A 19,845-nucleotide genomic window follows, 5' to 3' on the forward strand; every position below is an offset into this window, starting at 1 on the left:
GTGGGGTAAAAAAAAAAAAAAAAAAAACTGTAAAGTGGAGCATCTTCAAAACGCCTGTCGAAAACGTGGAGAAGGGGGAGGAGCGAGAGAGAGAGAGAGAGAGAGAGAGAGAGAGAGAGAGAGAGAGAGAGAGAGAGAGAGGTCGGCTGTGAGTGGAGTGCACACGCGCTGTGTTACATCCATCCATTCTCTTCTCCATCCATCCATCTCCGCCCATTTATTACCACCAGAGGTGACGATCGCGCACCGTCAGTCCTCCGCGTGTGCGCGCGTCCGTATCCGCTGACATGAGGAGCTGAAACTGAGCCGACACAAGGATGAAAATGCTCCGGTTCCGCAGCCCCAGCATCCGCTCCTTGGACCAGGAAATCTTCTGCACCATCCGGCTACTGGACGACTCCGAGATCTGCTGCAGCATCCAGGTAACAAAACTAAAGCTGCCCGCGCGCTGTTTCACTGACGTAAATCACCAACATCTCTCCGGTACGTACGCACGTGCACGCAGAAGAAACGTCAGATTGTGGGGCCTTATGTTGTGTTTGTGCTAATTACACAAAGAAAGGCCTTTTTTGTGTGTGTGCACGCATTCCTCCTTTAAAATTCACACTGCACGTCCAGCAGACACGTGCTGCCTAAGGACATGAAGGGAGGGGAAGATAGAAGCTTCATGACCATGGTTTATTTATGTGTTATTTGTGTTGGTCCAAGCATGAGGTGAAAACTTAGGATGAAGTCAGCATGCAGAGTCTATTCAGGGGTGTGGTGAGGAGGAGAGGAATGATGAACACTTCTGCTGGGGTGACTGATGGAAATCAGAGTGTCAGTGTTTGTAAAACACACAGGAAGAGCTGAGATGTTGCATTCCTTTATTTGACCTTTTGTGACGGCTGTATGCGCAGCAATAGCTGTGCTATTCCATTGTTGTGGCATGTGCATGTAAAGTGTTGATTCTGGTGTTAATTTCAACGGAATTTACACCCGCAATGTTGTCATAGCTTAACAGCGTTAATGTTGAATCGTACATTAATTCAAGTGTTATTTCTGTTCATGACTGAGTGAGAAATGAGACAAAGAAGTTCTTTATTACCCAGCAAATTCAAAAGAGTTAAAATTCTGGTGTTGATGAGATTGTAAGAGTGTTATTTTAGTTATATCTGGAGGTAATCTGACTATTGAGTTGGTGTAATTTGCCTTTTTTTTGGCACTCAGTTAATGGAATACTTGGAGCAAAAAGTTGGCCGTAAAAAGTTGTCAGTTACACTGTCAGTGTTAACTGTGTAATGTGTCACTCTGGATTTTAACTCTGTAGGTACGCGCGTATGACCTAAATATGGCGTCTGCTGCTGTGGCTGTATCAGCTGCACCTGGCTTGTGAGTGTTTCCAGGCAGTAGTGCTGAGTTTGCGCTTCGAGGAATGCGTTTATTTTTTGACAATTGGGAATCTCCCTATTTGATTTAGATGAACCCCACCCCCAGAACCTTGTTTTCAAATGGTATTCCTGTGACGAGTAGAAGTTAGGAAATTCTGTGAAAAATTGATTTGAAAAATTGCATTGAAAACATTCGCTGGAAAAGGTGAGTAAGCTCAGTTTTCATAAATATAGAACATGTAATTTATGTGTGAAGTTTGGTGGTGATCAAGGCCTTTGCATGCATATTTTTATGATCCACAACACCGAGGTCAAGCCTGCAAGACGGCGGACATGGCAAAATAGGTCTTTTTTAGCTTGGAAACTACTGTTAGAATACAGTGTTTATATGGCGGATCGTTGCAAATCACACATTTAAATGAGATAATAATTAGGTTTGACAGAGTACCATCATTGTGAAATGTAAATAATCAGACATTATTCCGTCTCAGCTTTCTGGTGTTTTTCCCTTAAGCACACAGACCTAAATTACTAAGACCTTCTGACCTTCAAATGCTCATACCTTTCTTCATATGTGACATAGAACAAATATTTAAACACCATTTTGAAGGTCTCTATAGGCTGTTTCCAACCACACCATTTCTGTTACTTACAATTCATTTAATTTTAATTAAAAAATTTTAAATCACGTACCTAACCTCTGAGAGTGTTAATCAACTACAGTTCACTCAGCATTGTTTTGCTCTTGGCAGCCATTAAATCAACTTTATTTTCATCATAAGAGTGCTGCTCTGGTTGTGGTCACTGGGGAAATGGCAGCCCAAGAGTTAAAGAGTCAACCTAATGCTGCGTTTACACATAACGACGACAAGTCACGAATGCCACGAAGTACACATTCTTGGCCGCTGATCACGAATGTGATGATTCGGGGCAGAGGCGTCAGGTGTCCTCAGGAACTGCTGCAACCTGTTACCACACGTTACGATTAATGGCACGTGTTGCTGTTACGCGTAATAGTGCGCAACAGCGCATCGTTAAGTTCTGTCACGTTGTGAACGAGGTGAATTGTCTCCACACACACACCCATATTCATCCAACCAAATTCAGATTGTTACAGTTTTTCAGAAGAACTTTGTGACTGCATGCGTAGTTGGGCTCTGCGCCACTCCGTGGCGCAGAGAGGAGGAGGAGGACAGAGCCAGATGTGTGGCTTCATGCGGCTCTCGTGTCGCGCATTTTCCCAAACATCAGGCACATGCAGCAGGTGGAACACCTGCAGGAGCGCGCTGAAGAGCACTGAAATGAAACTTTTAGCCGACTTGGTGTCAGCAATCAAACTGAATATGGTGCAGCAGGGTTTAATTGTGCGCGCGCTTCTTCTTCCGCCGGACTGGAGGAGGTGCAGAGATGTCTGGCTGCACGTGAGTCTCCTCTCGCTCCTCTGGTTCAGACCCGTTCTCCCACTCATGGGTTACAACAGCAGGTGGAACACCTGCAGGAGCGTCCTGAGGAACTTCAGCAGAAACTGTGGAACGACATTTGGAGCCGAGTTTAATTGTGCACACGTGACAGAAAACTGATTCATCGTGGCGCGCAGTGAAATGTGTCGTGTTAAAACTTGACAGTTTGGGCTCCAAGAACCATCACAGGAACCACTATGAACGTTGTCACGTTCTATTAAGGATTAGTACTCATCAAGACGGATCAACACACTTAGTTGCGACCTCCACGACGTGAGACGAAATGAGGGTGGTGTGTGACATTCGTGGAAGATTTTTTGACAGGCAAAAACATGCTCCACGAATATCAAGAATATCACGCACCAACACGCACTATTAAGAAACCTATTCAGATGCGTTAAGTCACATTAAGAATGTCAGGAATGTGTCACGAATGACAGAAAAATGACATTCGTAACACGTCTTGGTTATGTGTAAATGCACCTTTATGAAGTGAAGGTCATGGGTTCAATCCCCTAACCAGAGAAGGCAAAAGAGTAACACTTATCTTGCTTTTCTTACCGTTAATAGAGTGCCTTTGAACAGGTTATTGTTACACCAAGCGTGCAGTTATTACAAATAAGAGACCATGTTTTAACCAAAAGTGAACCTGAGTCCACTATAAAGGTCGTCAATGCAGAAGTGTAGTACCTTGACTGACCACTTGAGGCTGGCTCCAAAACAGAGCACTTTCCCTTAGAACGCTGTGTTAAAATGTCCAACTTTAGAGTAGAAATAAGCATGTTTACAGCCAGGTACAAAAAACGGTTTTGGTCTCTTTCAACAGTTTCTGCCTCCATGACAACTTTTTTCTAACATCTTAGTTTAAGATGTTTTAAGTCATAAAGGTCTGTATAATTGGGGGCGTGGTCACTCTGAGTGACAGCTGCTGAACAGAGCGTCTCTGTGTCTTGTCTTTAGCTCAGAATTTGCTTGATGCAGCTGGATGTGGAGATTGTGTCTGCTTGTTTGGAGTATTTTATGACAAACACCTGGAGTAACATGGTATTTTGTGGCAGTAATGAAAGTTTCCGGAATTCTGTTTTTTGGGGGAAAATGTGAAAATTTCCAGCAAAATCAAGCATTAATTAAAGCAAAATGTTTTCAGATTTGTTCCTGTTAGTCATTTTGATGTTTATTGGACCTGGCAGCCAATCACAAGGCTTGAGACACAGCAGTGCGCTATGCTGGCAAAAAGCACTTAGTCGGCTGAAGTTTCACGTTATCCAACTAAACTTTGTAGCCTGGTACAGAGGAGGCTAATCTTATTTTAGTCAATAAAACTTCAATGTCTTACCACAAAAAATGGCAGCTACCATGTACCACCACTTGATTAAACACTCAAAATAGAGCTGAAACAACTAATAGAGTTAATCAATTAAAATCGATTATTAAAATAGTTGTCAACTAATTTAATCATTGATTAGTTGTTAAATAACTTTGTTTTACCACAAATGTTTTGTTTCTTCCATATAATCAACTGAGCTTTGCTTTGAATCTTGAACCAATGAAGGAGTGCTTTGAGCTGCTGCTTCGTTGGTTTTGTTTGTTTTATTTCACTTTATCTTAATTTTTCCCCACTAAAACCCTAAAGAGCATATGTCTGAGGAAAATTTACCTTTTTTATGTTAAACTGACCTGTTATGGTCTTCTGAAACAGTTGATAGATGTATTTTATGCTAACGCTGATGCTAATGCTGGGACAAATATTGACACCTTTGAAGACATTATCTTAGGAATGTACAACAAAATCAACAGAAATAAGCATTTATTTGTCTGTGGAGATTTCAATATAGATTTTTTAAACCCTCACAATCATCCACAAATTACCTCATTATAAACACCTTGTACTGTTTAGGACTGTTTCCAACCATCATTCATCCTAGCAGAATAACTATGGACTCAACAACTCTCATTGACAATATTTTAACTAACGTTATATCCGGTAATCTTAGTGGGGGACTACTGGTCAGTGATATCAGTGATCACTTGCCAGTTTTCTCAGTCTTTGCATTGGAGGGTTGTTGTAAGTATCGAAGCAATATCAAATTCATGAGTAGAAAAGTAACACCTGAAACAATTGATAATTTAAGGGAGGATTTATCGTCAGAATTGGTCAGATGTTTTTGTTGATGATGTTGACAGGTCATATGATGCTTTCATTTCCATTTTTTCCAGTTTGTATAATAAACACTGTCCATTTGTTGACAAAATATATAGAAATCAATATAGCAACAAACCATGGATAACTAAGGGACTTCAGAGGGCATGTAAAAAGAAAAACGTACTATATAAACAATTCATAAAACTACGAACTAAGGAAGCTGAAAGTAAGTATAAACATATAAGAATAAGTTAATCAATATCATGAGACTCAGTAAAAAAACATATTATAATGAGTTACTTGTCAAAAATAGAAATAACATCAAAAACACATGGAACATATTAAATGAAATAGTAAAAAAGAATAGAGTAACTAGAGATTATCCTTCATTTTTTCAGAGTAACAACTACATCACGATTGATAACGACGAATCTATTGCTGAACACTTTAATGAATACTTCGTTAATGTGGGTAAAAATCTTGCCAGTAAAATTGACTCATCAACTAATAACTTCTGGGTAAATAATTCAACGTTTAACAAATCTGTTTCAATGTTCATTGGTGGTACTCATGAAAGGGAAATACTTGATCTGGTTCATGGTTCAAAAAGTAAGAAATCGACTGATTTTAATAATTTGGATATGGCTTTATTAAAAAAAGTTATTGATTGTATAGTAAAACCGTTCAATTATATTTGCAATATGTCACTAAGTACTGGTAAATTTCCTTCTCAAATGAAAATAGCCAAAGTAATTCCTCTGTTTAAAAACTGGTGACAAACACACATTTTCTAATTATAGACCTATATCACTCCTGCCACAATTTTCCAAAATTTTGGAAAAAATATTTGCTAAAAGATTAAATGATTATTTACTGAAGCATAACATCATTTGTGAAGAACAATATGGATTCAGAAGGTCTCGAACTACATCACATGCTTTGATGGACTTTGTGGAAAGTATAGCAACTGCAATTGACAATAAACAATACACAATAGGTGTTTTTTTTGATTTACAGAAAGCGTTTGACACAATTAACCATGGAATACTATTAAGTAAACTGCAGAAATATGGAATCAGAGGTCTGGCATATGAATGGATAGCTAGTTATTTACAAGGCAGATTTCAGTATGTTCAATTCAATAATACAAATTCTGAACTCAGGGATGTCACATGTGGGGTGCCGCAGGGCTCAGTGCTGGGTCCTTTGTTGTTTATAATCTATATAAATGATATAAGTTGGGTGTCGAGTTCACTGAGATGTGTCCTTTTTGCGGATGATACAACTGTGTTCTGTAGTGGTGAAAATTTTGAACAGCTTCTGGACATAGTGGAGAAAGAACTGGAAAAATTTAAGGTTTGGTTTGACGCTAATAAGTTGTCACTCAACCTTGGGAAAACTAAATGTATTATATTTGGAAATAAACAGGCACCCAAATGTAAAATTTAACTATAAACAATAAGGAAATTGAGTTAGTAACAGAGAATAAATTTTTAGGTGTTATAATTGATAATAACTTAGCTGGAAACCACATATAAATTATGTGAAATCAAAATTGTCAAAAACTATAGCCATTTTGTATAAAGCCAAAGACCTACTGCCGCAAGAAGGGTTACTTACTTTATATCATTCTCTGATGGTACCTATATATGACATATTGTGTTGAGTCATGGGGAAACACTTACAAATCAAATACCAATCCAATATTCCTTTTGCAAAAACGAGCCATACGAATCATCTGCAATAAACAATATCGTGAACCAACTCATTCTCTATTTGTGTCTTTAAAATTTATTAAAATTCATTGATTTGGTCGATTACATTACAATTCAAACTTTATTTCGAGCGAAAAAACCAAGCCTTACCGAGACATGTCCAGAGTCTGTTCCGATTGAGGGAATCCAGATATAGTTTAAGAGGTTGTGCAATTTTATGAAACCACCAGTAAAGAACAAATGTAAAGGGTTTTTGTGTGTCTGTGGTTGGGGTGAGGAAATGGAACAAATGTTCAACAGAGGTTAGAATGAGTAGTACCTTAGTGAGATTTAAGAAACTACTCAAAAAGAACATTATGTCTAAGTATCATAAAGAAGCAAATATAATTTGATTTATATGGAATGTTCAATTTATAAGTGGGACTTATTGTATATTTGAATGTGTGGGTATGTATATGCGTATGTAGATATATAGATATGGGTAGGTGTATATGTATAGTATATAAGTGACTGTGTATATGTATGTATATATTTAGTTTGTAAAGTATTACGTATGTATATAGGTATATATGGCACAGCCAAGCAGAGGGTCACCCCAAGAGCCTGGTCTGCTTGAGGTTTCTTCCTTATAGGGAGTTTTTCCTCACCACAGTTGCCTAGTGCTTGCTCTGGGGGTTGGTAAGGTTAGTCCTTACTGGCGTAAAGTGCCTTGATTCGACTTTCTTGTGATCTGGTACTATATAAATATAATTATAAGTGAATAGTATATTGATGTGTATGTCTGTGTGTCGACATGTAGTAGTGAATTTATATTTATGTAAATATGACTGATTAGAATTGTTGGACTTGTACTAGCAGGGGTGGGCGCTAATAAGCTTTGCTTCAGCCCACACCCTTTCGGACTCACTAGTTTTGTCTGTGTTTGTTTGTGGAATTGTTAATTTTTTTGTATTTGAATATTTTGTGTGCCGAATAAAAAAAACTTTGTCAAAAAATGTGTTAGCATGTCTATGGCGTTTTCAATGTTAAAGTTAGCATTAAGCTGCTGGAATTCCAGCATGTTTGTGCATTTGTTTTCTGTATAATAATTAATGGCTCAGCGTTTGTTGTCGTAAAAGAATCAAATGTATTACAAATTAGAATATTTTTAAATGTATTTTTATTTATTTATTTATTAATAATAAAAGCAACAATAATAATAGTAATAATAACTAATAATGCTACAATACAATTTTAGAGAAAGAGACATGAGTCACATGTGTCATTGTGAAATGACCACATAGTTTACAAGTTATATAGAGAATGTTGCGCATATAATGAGTCAGGCTACAGTTTTTGATTTAGGTTTTATGGTTAACTGGTTATGCTAATTGGTCATTTGCAGCAACAAAAATACCTCTTTTTTCACCATATATTTTATAACATTTATATGTATCAATGTTGTTTTATGGCAACTCAGCACTTTGATAAAGCAATGTCATTTGAAATAATTATTTTTGTTCTTTATTATAAACTGTTTTATTCTTTATTATTTTATATTTCAACAGCCAAGGGCCATTTGACGATTTGTTGATTTTCAAGTATTTTAATTTTATTCAAATAATGTTCTGTTATTAAATAAAGTGATGGAAGGAGAGAAAAATTGTTTCCCTGGCACATTTTAAAAAAATTCCCTGCTAATCCGATTAATCGATTAATTGTGTCAAAACCCCATCAGATTCATCGATGATCCAAATAATCGTTTGTTGCAGCCCTAACTCAAAAGCCCACCTACATTGCTCGTATTTCTTCAAAAGTATTTCTTCCTCTGCTTTTGTCCGTGGTTGCAGCAGATGACTGTCATGATGTGCTTGTTACAGTTCTCACACCAGCCACTGGGTGTCACTGTTAAGCTGAGCAGTGTTGTGTGCACAAAAAGGTTGACGAAAGTGTAGAAGAAGAAACTGAAGAGTGAAACTGCTAGGCTAAGTGCCTAGCACGTCGTTCTGCAGTTCGCATGCGTCCATAAATGTTAAAAAAGCCAGTAAACTAAACAAAGCTTGGATAGTTCATGACAACGACCAACCCGGAAGTAAACAAAACTGACATGCGTGGAGCCGTCTCTCGGCAACGGCACGCACGAGACCGTTATTCCTGTGAAAACAGTCGACTAAGGTAAGACAGCTAATCTACAAGTTTAGCCATCGATGTGAAACGGTGACTAGGCGGATAATGCTGGGTGACTAACTGTAGTCCACTAAGAAAGGTTAGTAGACTGAAAGATTAGGTTGCTTTATGAAACTGGGCCCTGGTGACAGTAAGCTCTGTGCAGCATGAAGATGATGACATCCTCCACTCCCCTGTTGGGCTGGTACGCAACCTGCAGGGGGTCCAGCGGCGATTCGGTGACTGTGCGGAGGTGCCTCAGGATGAGCCTCTCAAGTGACTTCATAACTGCGATGTTAGGGCCACAGGTTTGTAGTCATTAAGTGTGCTGGGATTCTTCTTCTTGGGCACAGGGACCAGACAGGAGGTTATCCACCGCTCAGGAACAACCATCTGGCTCAGGCTCAAGTTGAAGATGGATAGCACATCCCTTCAGCGCTCCGGGGCTGAGGCCGACAGGACAAGTGCGTTGAAGTGAGGCTGTCAGCAGACTCGATTTGTTGTGTGACCCTAAAAGACCAGAAACACTTGGTGGATGTCAGACTAACTGTTTCACTGATGTTCTGTATGTGCACTAAGGGGTTTATAAAACACTTTAAAAGAAAGTGTGTGCATGTGTCTTTGTATTTTAGCATTAAATCCTCTGTACTTGCCTAACAACGTTAACTTTCACCAGACTGCATGTGCATACATGAATATCTAACACTGTGTTTCTGCTCATGTGCGAGAAGGAAATGGACATTTGTGTTTCTTGCTGACTTGAGTTTTCCAGTGCTTTTCTTTAATGGCTTTGTGTTCTGGTCCTGTGCCGCTCCTTCCTACATATTTCATGACGGCTCGTGCTCCTCTTACTGCAAGCCCACTGTTCAACAACAGCACTGTGCCTCGTTCCAGCGACATTCTTCACCTTTTACTTGTTGATTTCCGTGTGCACATCGCTGCTTTCCATTTGTACTGTCTTTTCTGTGTCTCTACAGTAGGTCAAGTTGCAGAATGCAGAAATAAACTGAATCCAATCATTGAAACTGTTGACAACAGTTTTGTCAAATTGCACTTTTACAAACGTGTGTCACAACAGAATGAGTGTGCAGTGCCCTTGTTCCTTTTAATGTTCCTCTGAGGCGTCATTTCTTGTCTTTGCATAAAACATAGCTGCATTAGCCAGCACTCCTTGGGGAGCAGTATTTGGCACTAAATGGATTATAGAATTTAAAAGTTCTCAGAATTCAGTTTGTTGATAAAATGGTTTATTTATTACTGGAATGAATTTGTGTATAGTCTGCTTATTTTAAAGTAAAGGTCATAATGTGCCATTCAGGTGGCCAAGTCTGGTCTACTACAACATTACATAAGACCCTCCACATGTGAATAATTTATGATCAAATCAGCCCAAATTCTGCAAACATTTGATGTTTTCCCTTTGATTTTCTTGTAAGGCTGCAACGTTAGGAGATTTTTTTAATAAACATATTCACATTTCTACCTCCATTTTAAGTGACCTCATCCTGGTCAGTGGCCCATTTCAGACACCTCTTAGTTTGAGATGCCAATATATTACAACCCCATTTTCAAAAAGTGGACCAGTGTGTAAAATGCAAACAAAAAGAAAAAGATGATATGCCTACTATTTATAAACCCTATATTTTTGAATTGAAAATAATTCACAGACAACATAGTAAATCCTGAAATGGAGAAGTTTCATTGTTTTTGAAAAGTATGAATGGAGGAAGGAGTGAATGCTTGAATCCAATGATTCCAAAAGTGTGCCAAAGCTTGAGGCATCATATTCAAGGACATGTGAGGCTGTAATTGGTGCCAATTGTGCATCAACAAAGCATTGAACAAAAGGTGTGAATACTTCTGTACATGTGATTTCTTAGTTTTATATTTTTAATAAATTTGCAAAAATCTCAATGAAACTTGTTTTCACATTATCATTATGGGGTATTGTGTGTAGAATGTTGATAAAAAATGAATTTCATCCATTTTGGAATAAGGCTGTAACATGAAATGTGAAAAAAGTGAAGCACTGTGAATACTTTCACTATATATATATATATATATATATATATATATATATATATATATATATATTAGCCCAGTGGCGTCTGTTTGCATATGGCTTCGATCACGGAGAACTGGGAAGAGCTGACATTTGCCGTTTGGTATGCTCATGTATTTTTGGTCAAGAATGAACGCTGAAAAATGGAAAGTTGATAGGACCAAGATTTCTACCTATGGGCATTGTGCTGCAATGCACCATGAGAGTAAGGGGTTTTGGGGTCTTAAATGTTGTTATTGTGATTTATGTTAGTTTAAGAGTGTTGTTTGTGTTATTGATTTATTGCGCTTTTGTAGTTCAACTGGTTTAGTTATGTGTCATGTTGCTGTTACCATGAGTGACAATTGTAGTGCGTTTGATGTCTTCTGCCACTGTCTGTTTGTGGGTGTGTAAAAATAAAGGAATCTGCTTGTGTCAGAATGCAGAAAAGAGAAAAAAAGCTATGCATGCGTGCATGCACAGTAAAATCATTGTAAGATTAACACAGACAGTGTTAAATTAACACTGCCAGTGTACATATGGTCCTATTCTGACCAGAGTATGAATATGTTCACTGTCAGTGTTAATTTCACACTGGTGATTTTACTGTGTGTATAACTTTGATCATGGACAAACTGGGGAGAGCTGACATTTGCCGTTTGATATTGTTGGACAGTATGTCACATGACCCTGTTCTCGGACCACTTGATAGCTTCATATCTTTGCCTGGGGCAACAGGAGTCTTGATACATACTGTTCTTTGCTTATCACGCTGACACAGGCAGACCACAGCTTTGATATGACACATACCGTTCAGATATATAACGTGATATATAACAGATATATAACGTGAGCAGGTCACCCCGCATACAGATGTCAAATGCAACACTTTCCAAACAGTTACCTAGCTCTACTGAGCCACGCACAGGGCAAGGACCACCCGCCTGGGTGTGGGCCGAGAGCAGGCTTAAAAATGTAGGTAGGGCACTATGCTGGGACTCTTGTATGCAGCTCCGGGGGGGAGATGTTTGCTGCAAGAGTCCAGCGCTGTCGTAATGACTCTCTGTTCATTTCATGAAGGAATCTTTTAATACAACCCCAGTTCCAATGAAGTTGGGACATTGTGTGAAGTGTAAATAAAAACAGAATACAATGATTTGCAAATCCTCTTCAACCTATGTTCAGTTGAGTACACCACAAAGAGAATATATTTAATGTTCAAACTGGTAAACTTTATTGTTTTTGTCCAAATATTTGCTCATTTTGAAATGGATGTCTGCAGCATGTTTCAAAATAGTTGCGACGGGCAACAAAAGACTGGAAAAGTTTGTGAATGCTCAAAGAACCCCTAATTGGAAACAGGTGAGTGTCGTGATTGGGCATAAAAGGAGCATCCCCAAAAGGCTCAGCCGTTCACAAGCAAAGATGGGGCGAGGATCACCACTTTGTGAACAACTGCGTGAAAAAATAGTCCATCAGCTTAAGTACAATGTTTCTCAACATTCAGTTGCAAGGAATTTAGGTATTCCATCATCTACAATCCATAATATAATCAGAAAATTCAGAGAGTCTGGAGAACTTTCTACATGTAAGCAGCAAGGCCAAAAACCAACATTGAATGCCTGTGACCTTTGATCCTTCAGGCAGCACTGCATTAAAAGCCGACATCATTGTGTAAAGGACCTTACCGCGAGGGCTCAGGAACACTTCAGAAAACCATTGTCAGTTAACACAGTTCGTCGATACATCTACAAGTGCAAGTTAAAACTCTACCATGCAAAGCGAAAGTCATACATCAACAACATCCACAAACGCCGCCGCCTACTCTGGGCCCGAGCTCATTTGAAATGGACAGACGCAAAGTGGAAAAGTGTGCTGTGGTCTGATGAGTCCACATTTCAAATTGTTCTTGGAATTCATGGACGTCGTGTCCTCTAGGCAAAAGAGGAAAAAGACCATCCAGACTGTTTCCAGCGCAAAGTTCAAAAGCCAGCATCTGTGATGGTATGGGGGTGTGTTAGTGCCCATGACATGGGCAACTTACACATCTGTGATGGCACCGTCAGTGCTGAACACATGCTGCCATCCAAGCAACGTCTTTTTCAGGGACGTCCCTGCTTTTTTCAGCAAGACAATGCCAAACCACATTCTGCACGTGTTACAACAGCATGGCTTCGTAGTAAAAGAGTGCGGGTACTAGACTGGCCTGCCTGCAGTCCAGAACTGTTGCCCATTGAAAATGTGTGGCGCATTATGAAGAGCAAAATATGACAACGGAGACCTCGGACTGTTGAACAACCGAAGTCGTACATAAAGCAAAAATGGGAAAGATTTCCACCTACAAAGCTTCAACTGTGCCCTCAGTTCCCAAACGCTTACTGAGTGTTGTTAGAAGGAAAAGTGATGTAACACAGTGGTAAGCACACCACTGTCCCAGCTTGTTTGAAAGTGTTGCAGGCATCCATTTCAAAATGAGCAAATATTTACACAAAAACAAAAAAGTCCATCAGTTTGAACATTAAATATCTTTTCTTTGTGGTGTATTCAATTGAATATAGGTTGAAGAGGATTTGGAAATCACTGTATTCTGTTTTTATTTACATTTTACACAGAGTCCCAACTTAATTGGAATTGGGGTTGTATATCATATGACTGCTTTAAGATTAAAATCCCATTTTGCACTGAGGGGACAAAGTAAGAGAAGACGAGAAGACAGAAAGAAAGGGAGTTGAGGATGAAGGGGTGAGGAGCTGGAAACATGAGAAGGATGCACAGGAAAGTTGACTTGTCTCTCCTGCAGCAGGTCTTGACTGAACATGAGAGCAGCAGGCTGCACACATTATTTTTTGTTAATTTCAGTGTTTTGTTTACATCCACTTCAAAATTTTGTAAAAGTGGCTTAGAGATCATACCTTTGAACTTTTTACCAAGTCAGCATTACTTAAATTGTATGATTTTATTAAATTTAGAACTTTGTTGACAATGTATCAAGTAAGTCGGACAACACTGCCTAAAAAATGTGCAGAAATGGTTTGATATAAAATCCGGAAATGTGGAACATAGACGTAAAGGTGTCTTTAAACCTCAAAACAACCAAACAACAGTGAACTGGTTATCACTGAAAGCATGTTTCACATTGACCTGTTACATCCCACACGTTGGACTTGCACATGTCACGAAGTAGCTGAACCACTGCAAAAGTAATCTATGCCCCAGTTATTGTTACAATGACAACCAGTAACTCACTAGCATTAACTAACTAACAAGCTGGCACCATGGTGAACAAAACAAGGTAAATAGTAAATGAATCCTTGTCTTCACTCTCTATTTCCTGTAACCGTGTTACAGTGTGCATTCAGTTTAGATTTTTCTTGGGTGCATGTGTACATGCAAGGTTTTTTTTTCACTGCTGTGCGCCAACAACACCTGCCTGAAAGCACTTCGCGTGGAACATTTAACATATAAACTTACAAATATAAATAGGTAGGTATAAATAGGTACATTAAATTCACGGAGACTCAATATCAACTTTGTCCTTTTCCATCATTTGTATAATCCAAAGTTTGTGTCACAGAGCTTTCTGTGAGGCTACGGTTGAAAAGAGGAGAAAGTGAGTTTTTGGAACCGGACAGTAGTCACATGACTCTTCTCAGTCACTGCAATGGTTTTTAACAAATCTGGTTCTATTTTTCTCGGAGTCGAGCCGCTGCTCCTCCACGTCGAAAGGAGTCAGTTGAGGTGGCTCGGGCATCTTTTCCGGATGCCCCCTGGACGGCTCGCTGTAGAGGTGTTCCGGGCGCGTCCCATTGGGAGGAGGCCCCGGGGAAGACCCAGGACACGCTGGAGGGACTACAGCTCTCGGCTGGCTTGGGAACGCCTTGGGGTTCCCCCGGAGGAGCTGGGGGAGGTGTGTGTGGATCGGGAGGTCTGGGCAGCTTTGCTTGAGCTGCTGCTCCGCGACCCGACTCCAGATAAAGCGGAAGAAAATGGATGGCTGGATGGATGGATGGTTCTATTTTTCATGGCTGTCAGTTGTTATCCAGCTGTAGAAAGTCTGGTGAAAGTTGTGAATTATCCAGCATTGTCATTTTTCTGCTGATTTAGTTGTGTGCCACCTGCATGAAAAAAGGCTGTCACTGAAAGAACAATGATGGAAGAGGACAAAGTTGACGGTGAAGTTGCAGAGGGGTGAAAATGACCAGACCAGGCAGCAGAGCAGTCAGTCTGTGTGCAGGGCGGTGTGTTCAAGGACTCGCTGTTCACTGACCTCTTTAAATCCCCTCTGGAAACATAAGATACATCTATAATCCCATGAAAGACATACCGCACTCCAGCAGAACACAGTTTTCGCATGTTACCAGATACATTTTAGGTTTGAAGTAAGATCTTGTTATAACCACTGACAGAGTGTAGACTGCACAGAGTCACACTGTGAGCAGACCTAGTAGCTCCCGTGTCATGGGGCTCCATTCGGTGACACTTGTACCCTGGTAATACAAATAATGAATGTTTATGAGTTCAATGGTACGAATATTTCATGAGGTGAAAGCTGGAATGTTCCGTTTAGTTTAGTTTAGTTTATTCATTTTATTTGAGGGACAGTGTACAGCATCATTAAACTCATCAAAGCAGAGATGTGTTGTACCAGATTATAGCGAAATAGTTAATTTCCATCTGCAGTCCCTAGGTACATCAATAATTTAACCATAAATAAATTAAAATTCAGAAATTACAATATATTAGCGCAATATTCTAAAATTCAAGTTCTAAAATTGCTCTCCCACAATAAATCACTCTCACAGGTACCATATCACGATATCACAGTCTATCAGTCAGTCACAAGCATATAAATCCATGCCCCCTAAAGACTGTACTATTGCACATTTAAGTCTAAAAAACATGGGGTTAACATTAGACAGTTTCACACACAAAAAAGAAAGAAAAAACAGTATCTAAGAAAACATGAAATTAATACTAAACAGTTTCTTGCAAAAAAACCCTTCAGTCAATGCTGACAGATCTGACCATTCAGCAGCCACTTTTTTAATTCACTGGTGAAAATAAAATAATTTGTTTGACTTTTAGTGCAGTGGGTAGATTGTTCCATTCTTTAATCGCTCTATATGAAAAAGTTGTCTGTGCAAAAGTTGCTTTACGTCTTGGAACAGCACACTGCCCCCTAGTGACGGAACGTGCACTTCTATTTGTCACTTGAGATGTTAACTGGACAAAGTTCTGAAGAGGAGCAGGTGCCGAATTATGTATAATTCTATGTACTAATCGAATACTAGCCATTCTTTGAATATTTTCAAAATTCAACAATCTATATTTTTCCAGTACATTCGCCCTATTGACGTTTCAAATCCTGCAAAACTTCGGAGAGTTTGCCGCGCTGCGAGATCTCAGTAACACTGAGAACTGCATTGAGACGCTCTGATCACGCTGCACTTTAACCGCTTCACACAGACAACACCATTACCATCGCAACATAAAACTATTTTATATTGTATCTAAAACTCTCATGAATATATTCTCTGGGTTTATAGATGTTATTGTGTTTATTTTATGTAAACATGTGAGAATCACAGGCTGTCTCTCCGTTATTTTCAATGGGAGCAGCTGTGAGCTACGCTCGCTTCCTGATCATGTCGTTCTGGGGGAAAGTGAAGTTTGCTCTTTAACGTCTTGATTATTGTTATTTACAACACTGTCCTCTAAGTTCCAGACTAATATATATAAGATGTCTGAAATTTGGTTTGCGTTTATTAAATTCCATGCAGATTAAATGTAGCAGACACGGATAACATTTGTTAATTGTTTTAGCAGGTTTTCAGGGTATCATGCAGCAGTCTATTAATATCGTGACGAAAAGCAGAAAAAAATTACATTTTTGTAGTGTAATATGTATTTACAATTGTCATGTGGATTCTCTATGTTGTTTGACAGCAGCGACTCTCTGGCGCGCAAGGGATTATGGGATACGTCAATAGAGCGAATGGCAATGATGGTACAGCCTTGTTCTCCGATCCAAGATTTTTAAGGCTTGTTTGTGAATGGATTCTAATGGCTTCAAGGTGGTTTTATTTCCTTGTGACCAGCATGTGATACAATAATAGAATCTAGACATGATCATTGCATTAAAATAAATTTTTTGCTGCTTCCACAGTTAGAGAATTCCTGATACATTTAAAAGTTGCTATACGAGGTCTATTAGAAAAGAAACCGACCTTTTTATTTTTTTTCAAAAACTATATGGATTTGAATCATGTGAATCATCAGACAAGCTTGAACCCTCGTGCGCATGCATGAGTTTTTTCATGCCTGTCGGTTGCATCATTCGCCTGTGGGCAGGCTTTGAGTGAGCACTGGTCCACCCCTCCCGTTGGAATTCCTTTGTCTGAGAACTTCCTGAGAGACTGGCACTTTGCTTGATCAAAATTTTTTCAGAAACTGTAAGGCACATCCAAGTGGACACCATTCGAGAAATTCAGATGGTTTTCTGTGAAAATTTTAATGGCTGATGAGAGATTAAGGAGTGTTACTATCGTTTTAAGGACAGCCCACGGCGCCCGACGGTGCGCCGCGCCCCGAGCCGCCGTCATCAGCCTGTTTCGAGCTGAAAACTTCCAAATTTAAGCCTCTGTTGACCCAGGACGTCGTGAGAGAGCAGAGAAGTTTCAGAAGAGGTCGGGATCAGCAGTTTATCCGGACATTCCACTGTTAAAGGAGATTTTGTAATGAAAGACGTGCGGTCGGCACGCAGCCGCTCATCGCACGGCGCCACAGAAAAACACCTCCGTGTTGATAACCATTCATAAGATTCAGGCGGTTTTCGATGGCTTTCAGTCGAGTGAGTATGTGAGAAATTGTTTAACAGCTGGGCATGTTCAAACTTGTCCTGTGAGACTTCCAACGGAAAAAATTTTGATCAAGCAAAGCGCCAGTCTCTCAGGAAGTTCTCAGACAAAGGAATTCCAACGGGAGGGGTGGACCAGTGCTCACTCAAAGCCTGCCCACAGGTGAATGACGCAACCGACAGGCGTGAAAAAACTCACGCATGCGCACGAGGGTTCAAGCTTGTCTGACGCAATCACACGTGATTCAAATCCATATAGTTTTTGAAAAAAATAATAAGGTCGGATACTTTTCTAATAGACCTCGTACTAGATTTAAGTCTCTGACGCATTTGTTTTACATGTTTTTTAAAGGTAAGCGAAGGATCCAGGATAACGCCTAAGTATTTGTATACTGTTACATTTTCAATCTGTTCCCCATTTACATACACATTTGGAAGGTTACGCTTTTTTGGTTTATTGTAAAAATACATGGTAGATGTTTTCTTTATATTTAAAGTTAATTTTGACTCTAGTAGCCATGCTACCACTTTACCCATAGCCTCAGTCAGTTTAGAAGCAACCTGCTCAACGTCTCTCCCCCAAGTATATTTGACTGTGTCATCTGCGTACATTTGAATATAAATATCCTCCTGCATCACAGATGGAAAGTCGTTTACATATAGGGAGAAGAGCAGAGGGCCCAAATTGGACCCTTGAGGCAGCCCACTATCAGCGGCTAAGATAGAAGATGGAGTATCATTAATACGAACACATTGATAACGATCTGACAGATAGGATTTTAACCAGGCCAGTGTATTCACAGAGAATTTGAAATGAGCTAATTTAGAAAAAAGAACCAGATGACTGACCGTGTCAAAGGCTTTTCGTAGATCTAAAAAGGTTCCGCCTACTACTCCTCCATTATCCAGATATTTTTTTATGTTTTCGACAAGGAGGCAGCAAGCTGTTTCTGTTGAGTGGTTTGTCCTGAACCAAAACTACATAGGATGTAGCAGTTCTTCAGCCTTGAGATGTTCAATGAGTTGCTTAGCTACAACCTTTTCAAGAGCCTTTGACACAACTAGGAGAATACTGATGGGTCTGTAATTATTAATGTCTTGTTTATCCCCTGTTTTATGAATAGGAATGACTGTTGCTGTTTTTAACGACTTTGGAAATATGTTTTCAGCTATAGATTGATTTACAAGTCTGGTGATCGGCACTGTTAAACTGTATTTGTAAATTTTTATGAAAAGGGTATCAAGTCCATGAATATCCTGGCACCGTGAGCTAGACAGTGAAGTGAGGATTTTGTACTCTTCTATGCCATTGGTCGGAGTAAAATTTAACTCATTCATGTTGTCCATGCAAGTGTGTTTCCATATTGTTTGTGGGAACTTCTGACTGAGCATTTGAACTGATTCAATAAAATAATGATTAAAAGAATTTCCAATAGTGAGATTATCAGATACAGCATAATTGTGTCATTCAAATTCAGTGTTATATTACAGTCCCTTGATTGTCCTCTTCCTGATAATTTATCAATGGTTTTCCACAACTGTTTAATATTTGCTTTCGCAGCCTTAATTAATTCTAAGTTAAATCTGCTTTTGCTTTCCTTAACTGCATTGTAACCTTATTCCTTAAGCTTTTAAAATTAATTCTATCAGTAATATGTTCCGTTTTAAGAGATATTTTAAGTGCTGAATCCCTTTTTCTCATAAGAGCCCAGATGGCTTCATTCAGCCAAGGTATATTTGCTTTTACATTTGCCTTACATGGTTGAATTACAGTGTATTTAAGAACTATTCGTTTAATTTCAGACAAAAATTCATCACATGATTGGTCAGTGTTTTCCCAGCTAACAGTATTATTCCATGGGACGTTCTTTAGTTCGTTTTCCAAAAGTGCCCTACTTCTTTTGGGGACAAAAGATGTCCTTTTTTGTTATGAGCAACTTGTAACCTGGCTAGATTTTGATAGCTTTTGTACTAATAGCGTGAGATTGTGATCAGACATTCCTGTTAGGAGGTTATAAGTTTTTGTGATGCGGTCCGGCCTAGTTGTGGCCGGACCGCATGAGGCCGTTCAATGAGGCTAAAACATCCTTGTCATTTATAATGGCTAAAACATCC

General features: G+C 39.3%; 1 protein-coding gene across 4 annotated transcripts in view; it reads left to right on the forward strand.

Annotated features, from left to right (window-relative positions):
- Positions 1–97: 97 nt before the first annotated feature.
- Positions 98–19,845, forward strand: part of frmd3 (FERM domain containing 3) — a 246,935-nt gene continuing 227,187 nt past the window's right edge. For all 4 annotated transcript variants that reach the window (XM_034170458.1, XM_034170459.1, XM_034170460.1 and 1 more), the window contains exon 1: positions 98–422. In XM_034170458.1, the coding sequence (XP_034026349.1) occupies positions 318–422 (105 nt within the window). In that variant the 5' untranslated portion in view covers positions 98–317. The remainder of the gene's footprint in view (positions 423–19,845) is intronic.

This window comes from Thalassophryne amazonica, chromosome 5 (genome assembly GCF_902500255.1).
Source record: "Thalassophryne amazonica chromosome 5, fThaAma1.1, whole genome shotgun sequence".
Classification (NCBI taxonomy): Eukaryota; Metazoa; Chordata; class Actinopteri; order Batrachoidiformes; family Batrachoididae; genus Thalassophryne; species Thalassophryne amazonica.